Below are 13,030 nucleotides of genomic sequence, written 5' to 3'. Positions count from 1 at the left end.
CTGAATCTTGGAAAGAGGAAACGACCAAACGAACGAACGAACAAACGAACGAACAAACGAACAAACGAACGAACGAACGAACAAACGAACGAACGAACGAACGAACGAACGAACAAACGAACGAACGAACGAACGAACGAACGAACGAACGAACGAACGAACGAACGAACGAAAGAATATAGGGAGAGGGAGGTGCGAAGGAAAGGAAAGAAGTGAAGCTTTAATAAACTACTCTACTTTTCGATTAAACGACATTGGATAGGTTGACTTATTAATGAAAAGCACCCTAAGTTTTTATACGTTTGCCTTCTCTGCAACCATTAAAGATGGTCGCAGAATCAGTAAACAGGTCTGTTTACATTAGTATTCTTTTAAATTAAAAAGTGCAAACAATATAACCGTAAAACTTTAGTAATACTAAGGCCCCGTCCACACTAAGCCGGATAAATTTGAATCCGCAACTTTCGCACCGAAACCGAAACGGATAAAATGTTTCGTGTCCACACTAGTCCGATCAGAGGCGGCAAAAACGCTTCATTGTACATCTGAGCATGCGCATCGAAGCTGAAACTGAGCCCGCGGTGAATTTTTAGTCTTCCCGCCAAGTTCCCATGACGAAATGTTCTCTGTCCACACTAATACGGCTAGCCGGCGTTTTCAAATTGTTCCACTCTGGATACCGTATTCGAAAAAAAATCGTTTTCGGTGAAGAATTGTTCCGGATTCGCCCGGACTAGTGTGGACGGTAGGCCTAACCGAATAAATAAAAATTAGGATTCAAATTTATCCGTCATAGTGTGGACGGGGCCTTAGTAATTAGTGCACTCAATTGGCTAGTTTTCGCCACAGTTCTTGTAAATCATATCGATAGTATGTTCATCTATTTATCTATTATTTCTCCGACTCTAAATGTGTAATAAACAAATTATTAATTACATGCATGTTAATTAGTCTCCATTTAATCAGGAGTCTAAGTAAATACTAAATTTTCTTCTTTGATTCTGGTCGCCAAATTTACTCTTCTTCTGGCTTCGTGGGCCCTCAGTGAAAATTATATTGAATGAGTGAGCAACGCTTAAAGATGGTATACTTAATATCGCATTTCAAAGATTGCATTTCCTAAACAATTATATATTATACAACCTCTGTGTGTGTCTAAAATACCCCAACATGTAAAATAAACTTGAACCTCAGCTTGAAGCCAGAGCCGGAGTCTTTCATCATATAACATTGTTCTTCACTATACTTTTTTCTTAGCTTTTTCTATATATAGAATGCACATTAACATATCTCATTGGTTTCGTGGAAGGAAAAACACGTAATTATCCATACCTTCCAAGCAATATCACACACTTTTGAAAATAGACGACTTGCACTAAGAGGTCACGTGATCAAATCGGCCATTTTGGCTGGCATTTTACAGGATTTTAGCTATGCGAGAATCTAAAAAAAGATGGCAGAATCGGGTATTTTTTTTGGTGATAAAAGGTAAGTTAGCGCACTAAATAACTATAAAAATCCCCTTTTCTCGCAAGAAATATATTCTTAGTAGATGTCTAAAGTAGATTTGTGCTATTAACTCGTCAAAAAGAGAAAGAATATGGTATTTTTTGAGCTACGATGTGAAGACCTAGTGTTTAGTATGGTTTTTTTCTGGCTTCATGACCTCACAGCATACAATATTTTTCCTCTTCCTGGCACATGAATAGCAAAAGTCTACTTAAAATATCTATTAAAAGTATATTTCTTGCAAGAAAAATGCAGTTTTCAAGAAGGAAGTTGAAATATACTTGAAATGTTTCGACAAGAAGTCGTTGTTTTGAGGTCATGAAGCCGGCAAAACAAGACTAAACACTTCGTAGGTCTTCACATTGTAGCGCAAAGAATAACATATTTTTCCTCTTTTTGGCGAGTTAATAGCAAAAATCTACTTTAGATATCTACTAAGAATATATTTCTTGCAAGAAAAAGGGATTTTCATAGTTATTTAGTGCGCCAACTTACCTTTTGTCACCCTAAAAACTACCGAATCCGCCATCTTTTTTAACATTCTCACATAGCTAAAATCCAGTAGAATGCCAGCCACAATGGCCGATTTGATCAAGTGACCTCTTAGTGCAAGTAGTCTATTATATCTTTATTTTCTTAAAATCTACATAATATTTTGGGTGAAAATGGGAAAACGTACATCATGATGGAGCAAGTGGTCTACATATTTGCTTTAATATTGGTCTATATAGGGTTAAAAGCGTATACACTTGTTTCAATAAAGTTAGTCACCAAAAAACCTAGAAAGCTGAGATCACTGAGGATCATGGGAAGCTTTTAATATCAAACAAGTAAAGCTTTTGATACAATTTGCAGCTTGAGGATGCTCAGAAGAGGTGAGACTGTAACTGGTAAAAGATCTAAAATCCATCAACAGTTATCAAAGCGGTTGAAACATGTAAAATGTAACTACCCATGATCCTTGTTGGTCTCAGCTTTGTAGCTTTTCAGGTGACTAACTTTATTGAAATAAGTGTATACCTTGAATCAAGATATAACACGAAAAGGCTTCATTTCGGTAAATAACTATAAATATCTCGATTATCATGCATGGATACGACAGGGATTATTTCAGCAATTATTTCAGTAATGGATAACTCCAATCGTTAATTCTACATATCAGTCCTCATACAGACAAGCGAGTGTGTGAAATACAACGTGTGGATGTGAACGAAACTGAACACCGTGTAAAAAAGGTTTTTTTTTGTAAGGCATTTAAAATTCTTTTGTATTCACTTTCGTCGAAAATCAAACTGTGAACAGTTTGAGCTCTAGTTCGTGTTACAGACTTAAATATAATGAAAGAAAAGTTCGAAATAATCTATTGTAATCACACAGAGGGTCGTGGGTTTGCTTCCCATCTGGGACTCAGATTTTTTTCTGAGTTCCCTATGTCTATTCCATTAGTTTTTATCATTCAATAATCTCACTATGATCCTAATAAATCTTCTTCAAACATTGACTCGCATAGCTAAAGAAGCTTAGACCCCTTAATGGTAAATAACAGCTATTTTTTTCTGAGTTTTTATCATTCAATAATCTCACTATGATCCTAATTAATCCCCTTCAAAAATTGACTCGCATAGCTAAAGAAACTTAGACCCCTTAATGGTAAATAACAGCTATTTTTTTCTGAGTTCCCTATGTCTATTCCATTAGTTTTTATCATTCAATAATTTTATTATGATCCTAATTAATCCCCTTCAAACATTGACTCGCATAGCTAAAGAAACTTAGACCCCTTAATGGTAACAGCTATTTAGAGGATAACAACTAAACAGCATGAGTAGATGAAAGACGGAAAATAGGAAACTCTAACTTTGATCATGAATTAGTATTAGTATGCAGTACAACCCTAAATACTTTTTAGTAAGGGGGATTGCAAATCACATTTGTTGGAAAAACAGAATGGTCAAATCACGTTAACTGAAAAATAAAAACGGCCAAATGCCGTAATAACCCTGTACATAAATTTCGCGAGAGAAAACTTCCACGAATTATCTGGTTTTTTTTCGTTTAGTAATATCTTTAAACGTTAACTTCATTATCATAAATTCATTATCAAACTAGTTCGTTAGCCCCAAAATCTTTCCTGGAAGAATTCAAAGCTTCCTCGATCCGGCTTTGAGACACTTGGGAATTGGGCCAGCGGTTAAGCGATATATTCAACCGAGAAGAACGATAAAAACCAACCTGATGTAAAAAAAATAAGTAAGGGAGGGGTTACTAAAAATCCCTCGCTTCAGGCCTCACCCCTAAACAAATTTAGACACCTTTTTACAAGTTTTACAGCTCCTAAATTGTTTTCGAGATTTAGTCAAACCTATTCAATGGACTACCATTAGAAATACTGCCTCTAAAATAAAAGTCACCACTGCAAGTACAGTGGCAGTAGTCACGAGAGTGGTTTTCATTTAACTCGTAAAAAAAAAGTTACTTATTAGATGGTAATAGCCAGATTCAAACAATAGAGAACAAAGGAATTAGAGCGTATTAGTACTAAATACGCTAAAATGTATTTCACAGGTTTATGAAAACCACTTTATATATATTCATCTATAAGCGACAATGTAATCATTATTTTAGTGTATCAAAATGTTAAGGAATAATTAAAACTGAGAACATTTCGTGAACTCTGATTTAACGCAAGTTACATATCTGAGATAAAATACTATGGTTACCGTTTGTAGGACCAGTAATGCTATTACCCCCCACGGTAATGATGCTCAATTTTCTGCATATAAAGGTGAATAGTTGTGAGAAAGTTTCAGTTTATTCCTGGTTCCACCATGGGTCGGTTTAAGCATATTATCCTGCTGATCAGCATTGCAGTCTCTCTATCCAGTTCTGTTCCTGTAGCTTACAACGGTACGTCCACACCAAGCCTTACTTACTTCCCTCTAATGCTTTGATGTTAATTTTCTCCCATTTTCTTGATTATAGTAAATAGAGGATATTACATGGGCGCGCGGAGATACGAAATTTATCTTCGAGTGTTGAAAAGATTTCTCACGAGTGAGCGCAGCGAACGACTGCGGAGATTTTCAACACGAGAAGATAAATTTCGTATCTCCAATCGCCCATGTAATATTCTGTTTATTATATAATTATCCATAAAATCAACTTAATAAGCTTTTTATTGTTATAAAAAGTTTTTATTCATAAACTAATAGCTTAAATACACATGGTAACGATATTTTCACATGTGAAAATAACATGTTATTTTCACATGTGAAAATATCAGTTTTTCGAAAATGAGTAATATATAGGTATTTTATGGATAATTGTATGATAAGAAACGTTTCTTTCAGTTTCTAGGCATAATAATTGTTCCCCATTCTAATTTACACAAAACGTTTTTCGATTTTTTTAAATTTCTTTTTTTATTTTAGTACATTCGGTTTCCTTTTGTTTCTGGCCTAGCCTTTTGTCTGTTCCCCAATAGGGCTTTTCAGTCAACTTTCTTTTTTCGTGAACGTTCTTTGCCTTAAGAAAGAACTGGGCTGGACTATCATTTAGTATCTTATTTTATTTTTTACCTTATTATATTTATATTACTTTACTTCACAGAGAAAAACCTGTCAGAAAACGACGATTCTCAAAAAGATGTTGCAGAAATAATTGAAAGTGTAAATGAAAGTACGTAGCTGCTACTTTATTAAACCTTTAAAGGCACTTAATTTAGTAGACTGCAGTATTCATAAAATATTTTTTGTCAAGCTGGCTGATTTTGAATGTTGCCCGGATAAGATTCTATATATTACTAAGCTGAGTGCACTTCTCCTTGATAGAGCAGATGTTATTTATTTATTTATTTGTAAATAATAAGTAAATTCCGGCAGGAGACGCCTTAGAGCGGTTTTTATTAACCCGTAAAACAAAGTGCACTAATTAAAGTAGTGTAGTAGTCAGAAAAACACAATAGAAAACAAAAGATCTCGAGTGAAGTAGGGTTTATAAAAACCACTCTAAATGCCCCATACTGGTCTAACAGCAAAAAGTCTTAACTAAGGAGATGTAATAAGGGGATTGAAGGGATTTATTTGAACAATATAAACAATAGCAAAACAGCAAAACAAGAAAACCTAAACCAAACAAATAAAGCAAACCGCTTTCCTTTATCATTATTATAAATAGAGTCTCATTAGATCCCATTTTACTCAAGTTTGTTGGAGTACATGGCAAAAAGTCAAGCCGTTTCTTGAAGTTCTACCTTTTATTTCCTCGCCTCCTCATCTCCAATGTTTATTAACGTTTTACTAATTAAATTATTAATTAATACCGTATTTATATATATAAAAAAAAGAAAGAACTAAAATTAGCAACTATTTGTACCTTTAGAATACGATAATGTGTATAAGTAGCGACTTTGTAAAACATTTAACTAGGAAATACAGCGATTAAAATAACTATATTTTAAAAACATTTGTGTGAAAAGACGACGTTTCGACGTTTACATAACGTGAACAATTTCGTGTCCTAAGGAAATGTGACAGTAAATTTAATTGTCTTGTCTTTGAAATGCTTTTTATTAGGAAACTTAAACCATCTCTTAATGTTCTTAATGTAAAAAGTGACCCATTAATGCAAAACTTCTTTCTTAAAGTGCTACTACGACGAAAATCGCTCAAACTTGGATTCAGCTGAAATCTCCTAAGAATACTCTTTAAAGGTCCAATAATCACTGTATGAAGTGTTTTCTCGATATTCAGGACGAAAGTATGATATTTTTACGATTATTTTTTGGAGTCTGTGACGTCATACACTCAACATCAAACATTGCTACATATATTTCTTTGTATATAAATCCTTAATTTATTTTATTCCTATGAAGCCCAAAGGGTGGCTAATGTGCTTATTTCACATTACTTGTGACTATAATTTATATTTTGGGGTGTTTGGGTATTTCTTTCTCCCTTTACTACTGATATTTTGATCATAAACTACAAAGAAATGTATGCAGCGATGTTCGATGTTGAGTGTATGACGTCACAGACTCCAAAAAATAATCGTAAAAATATCATACTTTCGTCCTGAATATCGAGAAAACACTTCATACAGTGATTATTGGACCTTTAAAGAGTATTCTTAGGAAGTTTCAGCTGAATCCAAGTTTGAGCGATTTTCGTCGCAGTAGCACTTTAAAAAAAGAATTGGGGATTAAACTAATTAACGTAACACTTATTGACTGGGACCGAGGGAAACAGTGTGTTTTGTGGTCCCGAGACGATGATTCACAAAGCGATGTTTCACAAAGCGAAGCCGAATGTTATCATCCATGATGTCTCTGTGGCGCAATCGGTTAGCGCGTTCGGCTGTTAACCGAAAGGTTGGTGGTTCGAGCCCACCCAGGGACGATTCATTTTGCTATATCAGATAACATTAGTGATTATTAGTTAAACACAGATATCTAATATACAGTAAAATGCTTTTTATCGGAGACGATTCATTTTGCCTTTTGAAGTTAATTTTAAATCTGTAGGATAAGTGTTGCTGGAAAGAAACCATCTTAAGCCTTTCATTCTGTTTTTCAGAGGTGGATAAGATCCTATTTGAAGGTGATATAATCCTGGGTGAGAAGAACAAAGATGTTGATGGACCACAAGAAGGAAACGAAAAGAGAAACGCTCAAAGAGATCGAAAATATGTTTGGGAATCCAAAGTTGTTCCTTATGTCATTGACCAGACCTTGAGAAGTCGTAAGTTACCAAAAACGTGACGCCATAAAGCTAAATTCCGCGTTCGGTCAATCCATCTGCTGAATGAATTGCGCCTAAATCTAAAATTATGCTATCTCTGAAATTTGTTTTTTGTCCGCGCGTTTGTTCGCTCGCCAGTTTGTTTGTTCGTTCATTCCTTTTTTTTCCTTCTTTTTTTCTCTGTTCATTCGTTCTATCAATAGATCGATCGTTCATTTATTTATTCATCTATTCAAATCTATCTATATCTTCCTTGCTTGCTTTTTTTGCGTGGCTCAAAAAAACAATTTTTAATGGTGCAAGGTGGATGATTAATAATAAATGCAAATAATCAATGCATGTTGTATTAATAATGTTTAATGATTATCGCTCAGCAAATGACGATGGACCAGTAATTCAGGAAGCCATTGAAGAATTCCACAAGCATACTTGTGTCAAATTTGTCCCTCGCACAAGTGAAAAAAATTGGATCAATTTTGTTAAGAAATCCGGGTAAGAGAAATAGCTGGTATACAGTCTTTTTAGTGTACACTAATATCAAAGTTCAAGATTCTGATTAGCCTTTGCCTTTGATCAGGTGTTATTCAAGCGTCGGTAAAAGGTACTGGAGAAGTGGGGGACAAGATGTCTCAATTGGCCAAGGCTGCGCTTACAAAGGGATAATTATGCACGAACTACTTCACGCACTGGGCTTCTGGCACGAACAGTCCAGACCTGACAGAGATCAATACGTGAGAATCATGTGGGAAAACATTAAACCAGGTCAGTAAGAACGTTTATCGCGCCAAAGTGATACATTATTGATAATCTAGCCAATGTGGTATAGCATACTTTCTTGAGACAGCAAAAATGACGCATTTGTTGTTCGTCACTCTCAATAGGTTTTGTTCGTACCAAGTAAACCTGAATTCTGTTAAGACTCGTTTCTGAATTCCGTTTTCGCTTGTTTAGTTTGTTTGTTTAGTGGGTAGATGGATTAGTCACTGATTAATGGATGGGTGGATTGGTGCATGGGTAGATTGGTTGGTGGATTAGTTGGTGGGTGGGTTGGTTGTTGATTTGGTTGGTTGGTTAGTGGGTTGGTTTGTTTCCTTGTTTGTTTTGTTACTTTTTTCTTGTTTTTGTCGAGTATTATGGGTAGCTTTAAGATCTGGTACTGAATTAGAAACAAGTGGTTTTAGTAGAATCGTTTGACTTTACATGATCTTTTTATCCTGATTATTATAGGAAAGGAGCATAATTTCAACAAATATAACCATGGAAGGATTGACAGACTGAAAGCGACGTATGACTTAGGCAGCATCATGCATTATGGGAAATACTCATTTTCCTCGAACGGCAAACCCACAATAGAGGGCATCAGCAATCCAAACCAGCAGCTGGGACAAAGAAATGGGTTTTCAAAAACTGATATCTTCGAGGTCAATGCACTGTATGATTGCTCAGGTAAGTAGTATAGGGAATGGGGGTTCCAGCGCAATCTCAACACGGGGTAAGACCCGCGTCAAAAATCCACCTACGGAAACAACCCACTCCAAGTGTGGTTGGGGGCAACAGCGCAAATATGTTAGTCTATATATGGAGTGCGAAGATTGTAAAGAGTTTGTTTATGATTTCTGTGTAAAGTGCTTGAAACCCAAGTTTGTACCTACTAAACCAAATAAGTATATTTGTTGTGACAAGAAAATGCAAATAGAAGACGACACGTCAGCACAGTGTTACGAATGTGGTAAGAATATTCGTAATGCCGTACCAAATGCTACCAAAGAGCAATATTACGCCAATGGAGGTCGTAAGAAGACCCCATACAAAAGAATAAAATACTTCCGAGACTGGATGAGTCATATCCAAGGTTTACATCCGATATATTTAGACAACGAAGTAAGGAAGAAAATCATAGACCATTTAGAAGAGCCAACCCCACAAAGTCTACGGAAAACGTTGAAAAAATTAAAGCTAGGGAAATATTACAAAGCTATTCCCTATCTTTTGTCTGAAATTACCGGTAAGTCTATTCCCGAGGTTTCTGATATGACAAAAGCCGAGTGGATGTTTTGTCGGCTGAATAAGGATATTCCTTATTATCCTGATGTAATTTACGAAATATTTTACAAAATAGACCCCAACCACCCCCTGTTAGGATGGATTCCGAGAAAATAAAAATGCAAAACTGGCGTTTATTTTGCCAGAAACCCCACTGGGGAATGCATCGCGCAGAACACCAAGCTATCCCCAGTGGGGTTTTTTGCATTTTGGGCTTACGGGGCTTATTTCATCCCGCGCCAGAGGCCCTCTAGTACGTACACATATATCTTTCTTACGACCCACCAGAGGGTGAACTCCGGACAGCGTCCCGAGACACCCCCTGACTTTTCCAACTTTTCCTCACGAAACCCCCCATCGCGGGGTTGAATCGCACTTTCTACCCCTCCCCCCACGGTTGCTGTGAGTGTGGGGAGGCTTTTTTTTTTCACTCACAGCAACCGGTCCAAATGCGTCTACAGCGAGGCTCGAACTCGGGACTTTAGGCCTCCCCAGCTCCAAAGTCCCACGATCACGAGCGAACGCCAGACACATCTGGACGCTTATGTATGTGAAAATTATTATATTTAATCTGCATAATTTCTAGACTGACGTTCGATATGTAAATAGAATCCCGTCACGCTCTTTTCGAAGCAGATGTTTACTGAGCAAGCTTTCTTTGAAGCTCTTCTTTCGCTTCTTGATAGATCTTTTTGCGAGATTCCTCGGAAAGATCTCTTACGACTGTTTTTTTATTCCTTATGTCAGTCTTTAATTTCTCGTACTTTTCCTCTTCGGCTAAGATAAGCGAGAATTCTACGTCGTCTATCTTTCTGTCACGCAAAGCCTTTGAGACAAGGTCAGTGATCGTATTTACTTTAGCCCTTGACAGAGCTATTGTCGTGTCGTGTTTTGATATTTTGCTTGACAACTGTTTCATAATGCCCGTAGCAACAGCCGAAATAATACCACAGGCTGCCCCAACGCTGGCCAAAGGAACGCCAACGACTATTCCGGGTCCAGTAAGCGAAGTAGCAACGCCGGAGCCCGTTAACACAACAGATATGGACCCTGAAGTTATCGAAATCTTATGTAGCGTACTCCGGGCTCTGACGTACTTTTTTCTAACTTTTTCATAGTGTTTTGTCTGCCCTTCCAAGTAAGCCAGGATTAAGTTCGCTTTATTCAGACGAAAGTTTTCAGCGTTTAATTCGTTAGGTTCCTTAGGAAGTTCAGGATAAAGTGGAGGCGCTGATGGTATAACATCCATTATATATACTAATGTACGACGCTTTTGGGAATGATATTGAGGAGCAGCCACATCACGACAACCGGGATTACTGGAATTGGAGAGCATTTAGGAAGATGTTTCCACATGCAGACCCCAGTAAGTTCGAAAGAAGACCCGATGGTATTTACTATAACGGCTCTAGGATGTACAGCAACGAGGATTTGAAGCCTACGCTGGTTAATCAAATAGACGATCAACTGAAGCATTCGCCAATGCATAAGCCAACGCCAGCGCCAACGCATGTTGAACCCAGTTGGTCAAAGGAATTATTGCTTGGTACCAGTACTTATCCAATACCCGCGATGTCATTTGATAAACACCCAAGCTTGGACCTAACGCTGAACATGCGGATTTCTAACAAGCATTCCTTTCCGTTAAAGGTGCGGGATATCTTCAAAGACGTACCCATTATTCATACCACCGCTAAGGAATCTCATGAATGGTTAAGTGGTCCTAACATGCGTTATTGGCCGCAGCAACTAAACTTTGCAGTTTGGTGTGCCACTAGCGGCTGTGGTGTAAGCGCAAGCTTGATGAAGAATTCAATATTTATGTTTCATTTTCACTTCACGGTTAGAAGAATACTGCATGAGATGGGCGTTATTGCGCTGCCGGGAGATGCCACGTTTTATCCAAGAGATAATAAATACAGCGTGCCGGCTTATGACAGACTTTGTAAGGAGTTTGACGTTGTAGGGAAGGATTTCCGATGCACTGCCGGCGCTAACAATGGTCTGGGGCATATTTGGGCTTATTGGGGGATTGGTGGACACGAGCTAAGTGATAAGGAAGTTCATGCGTTGAATCTACGATGGAACACTGGGTATCACAAAGAAACTCACGACAGTAGCACCTTCTTTGAACCAAACGCTAAGACCACTAAGGAAGTTAGAGACGGACCTTTGTTCAAAGACGAGGGCGGTAAGTATGCAGGGGCTAATCCACTGATTATCAAAATTACCAACGACGAGCAAACAAAGCAATATCTTAATTTCATACCCCCAGAAGGTAAAGGACTAACCAAAGCCGGCCTTGCCCGTTTAAACCGCAGCATAGAAGCTTACGTGTATTCTATCCTTGGAGCTCAGGTAAACACCCGATCCAGCATAATCGGAAATACTGGCGCCGCAGAAGAAACGCGAGCCGAAGCCTTGATCTTATTCGAAAGTTCAATCTTGGAGGGCGACATTAGCAAGGGCGTACAGCGTTACCAACTAGCCATACAAAATTCTAAGGCGAGGTTGGACTATGCAGTAGCCCCGAGTTGTTGGTTAATGCCTAGTAATTTATCTATAAATACTGGTTCTGTAGTAGGATACAACAACAAACTGCAGCGAGCTACTAAGGATATGAAGCTTGGGGTGAACGACGTGAACTCTGACACTCTTAGGAACATTCCTCACTTCGTAGAGAAGCCAAAAAAGTCACACGAAACGAAGCTACCCACAGTTAAGAAACCATCAAAGAAGGTCCTACCTGCGATACCTGAGGAATATGACCATAACTTACTAAAAGCCGGCTTAGCCACCGCAAGCATTGGTCTGAGCTATTATATATGGCGATGAACAACCCCTACGTAACTGGAGTAGATTGTGTTTATACGACTTACACAGGCGAGAAAAAATACACCCAGGCATCTTGGGTTGATGTCACGGGCATGTCCGTGAATTTGAATTATTCAGGTAAGAAATTGATCCTTTGTAGTATTTGCATTGGCACGAGCAGCCATGCCAACGTGGGATTTAGGTTCTTGGATGACAACGGTATACTGCAGCCTATGCGCGCGAAGACAAACAACAGGGAGCCTGCGCATTTCTCCGTAGAGCCCAACCCCGGCAGCGCTGAGAACCTATCGGTTTGGACTTTCCACATGGTCGCCGATTGCCATGGGAAGGTAAAGCTGCAAATAAGAGTAGACGATACGGGAAAGGTTACGGTAAATAGCATAGAGGATCAAAGAGATCAACCTTATAATCACGCCACCATTAGCACTCTTACGGTGGTTAGTCTTTAAATATATGAATCCGCACGCAAAGGAAGATTGGTTTCTTTATTATTTGGAGGAGAAGGACTACGTAAACGACGAATGGCATGACACCGGATTGTGGGTGGAGGTTGGGGGATTAGGATTGATCATGTGCACTATTAGCATTACTGCGGGGTGGTCATGCAATGCCGGGTTTAGGCTTGTTGATGAGGCTAACCATCCGTTGTTGCCTTACAGGACAAAAAATAATGCTAGGCATTCAACCCATTTTTCATGTGAACCATATCCGAGAAGCCCAGAAGATATAACTCCAGTGTCTTTTCACATGATAGCTAGCTGCCAATATGCGAAGCTGCAAATTCGTCCCAGTGATGGAGGTGCGACCGTAGTAAAACGAGGCATCGTGCTAATAAATGCTGCCGGTACATCTCAACCTACCGATGATGCCACTTGGAATCATAAGACCATTAGCACTATGACCGC

At 38.2% G+C, this 13,030-nt stretch overlaps 1 protein-coding gene and 1 non-coding gene across 2 annotated transcripts in view; both read left to right on the top strand.

The window, feature by feature from the left end:
* Positions 1 to 4,277: 4,277 nt before the first annotated feature.
* LOC116288656 (MAM and LDL-receptor class A domain-containing protein 1) overlaps positions 4,278 to 13,030 on the top strand; it is a 28,615-nt gene continuing 19,862 nt past the window's right edge. Inside the window, exons 1-6 of the mRNA XM_089033348.1 lie at positions 4,278 to 4,416; positions 5,119 to 5,187; positions 7,083 to 7,247; positions 7,622 to 7,739; positions 7,825 to 8,009; positions 8,475 to 8,693. Of these exons, the coding sequence (XP_088889474.1) occupies positions 4,338 to 4,416; positions 5,119 to 5,187; positions 7,083 to 7,247; positions 7,622 to 7,739; positions 7,825 to 8,009; positions 8,475 to 8,693 (835 nt within the window). The 5' untranslated portion in view covers positions 4,278 to 4,337. The remainder of the gene's footprint in view (positions 4,417 to 5,118; positions 5,188 to 7,082; positions 7,248 to 7,621; positions 7,740 to 7,824; positions 8,010 to 8,474; positions 8,694 to 13,030) is intronic.
* Trnan-guu (transfer RNA asparagine (anticodon GUU)) lies at positions 6,832 to 6,905 on the top strand. Its single transcript has one exon. It is a non-coding gene; the product is annotated as a tRNA-Asn (tRNA).

This window comes from Actinia tenebrosa, unplaced genomic scaffold, assembly GCF_029948245.1.
Source record: "Actinia tenebrosa isolate PJP-AT-01 unplaced genomic scaffold, QUT_ActTen_1.0 PGA_scaffold1__47_contigs__length_23844297, whole genome shotgun sequence".
Classification (NCBI taxonomy): Eukaryota; Metazoa; Cnidaria; class Anthozoa; order Actiniaria; family Actiniidae; genus Actinia; species Actinia tenebrosa.
Note: the sequence above shows the minus strand (reverse complement) of the source record. Positions and strands in the feature narration are given on the sequence as shown.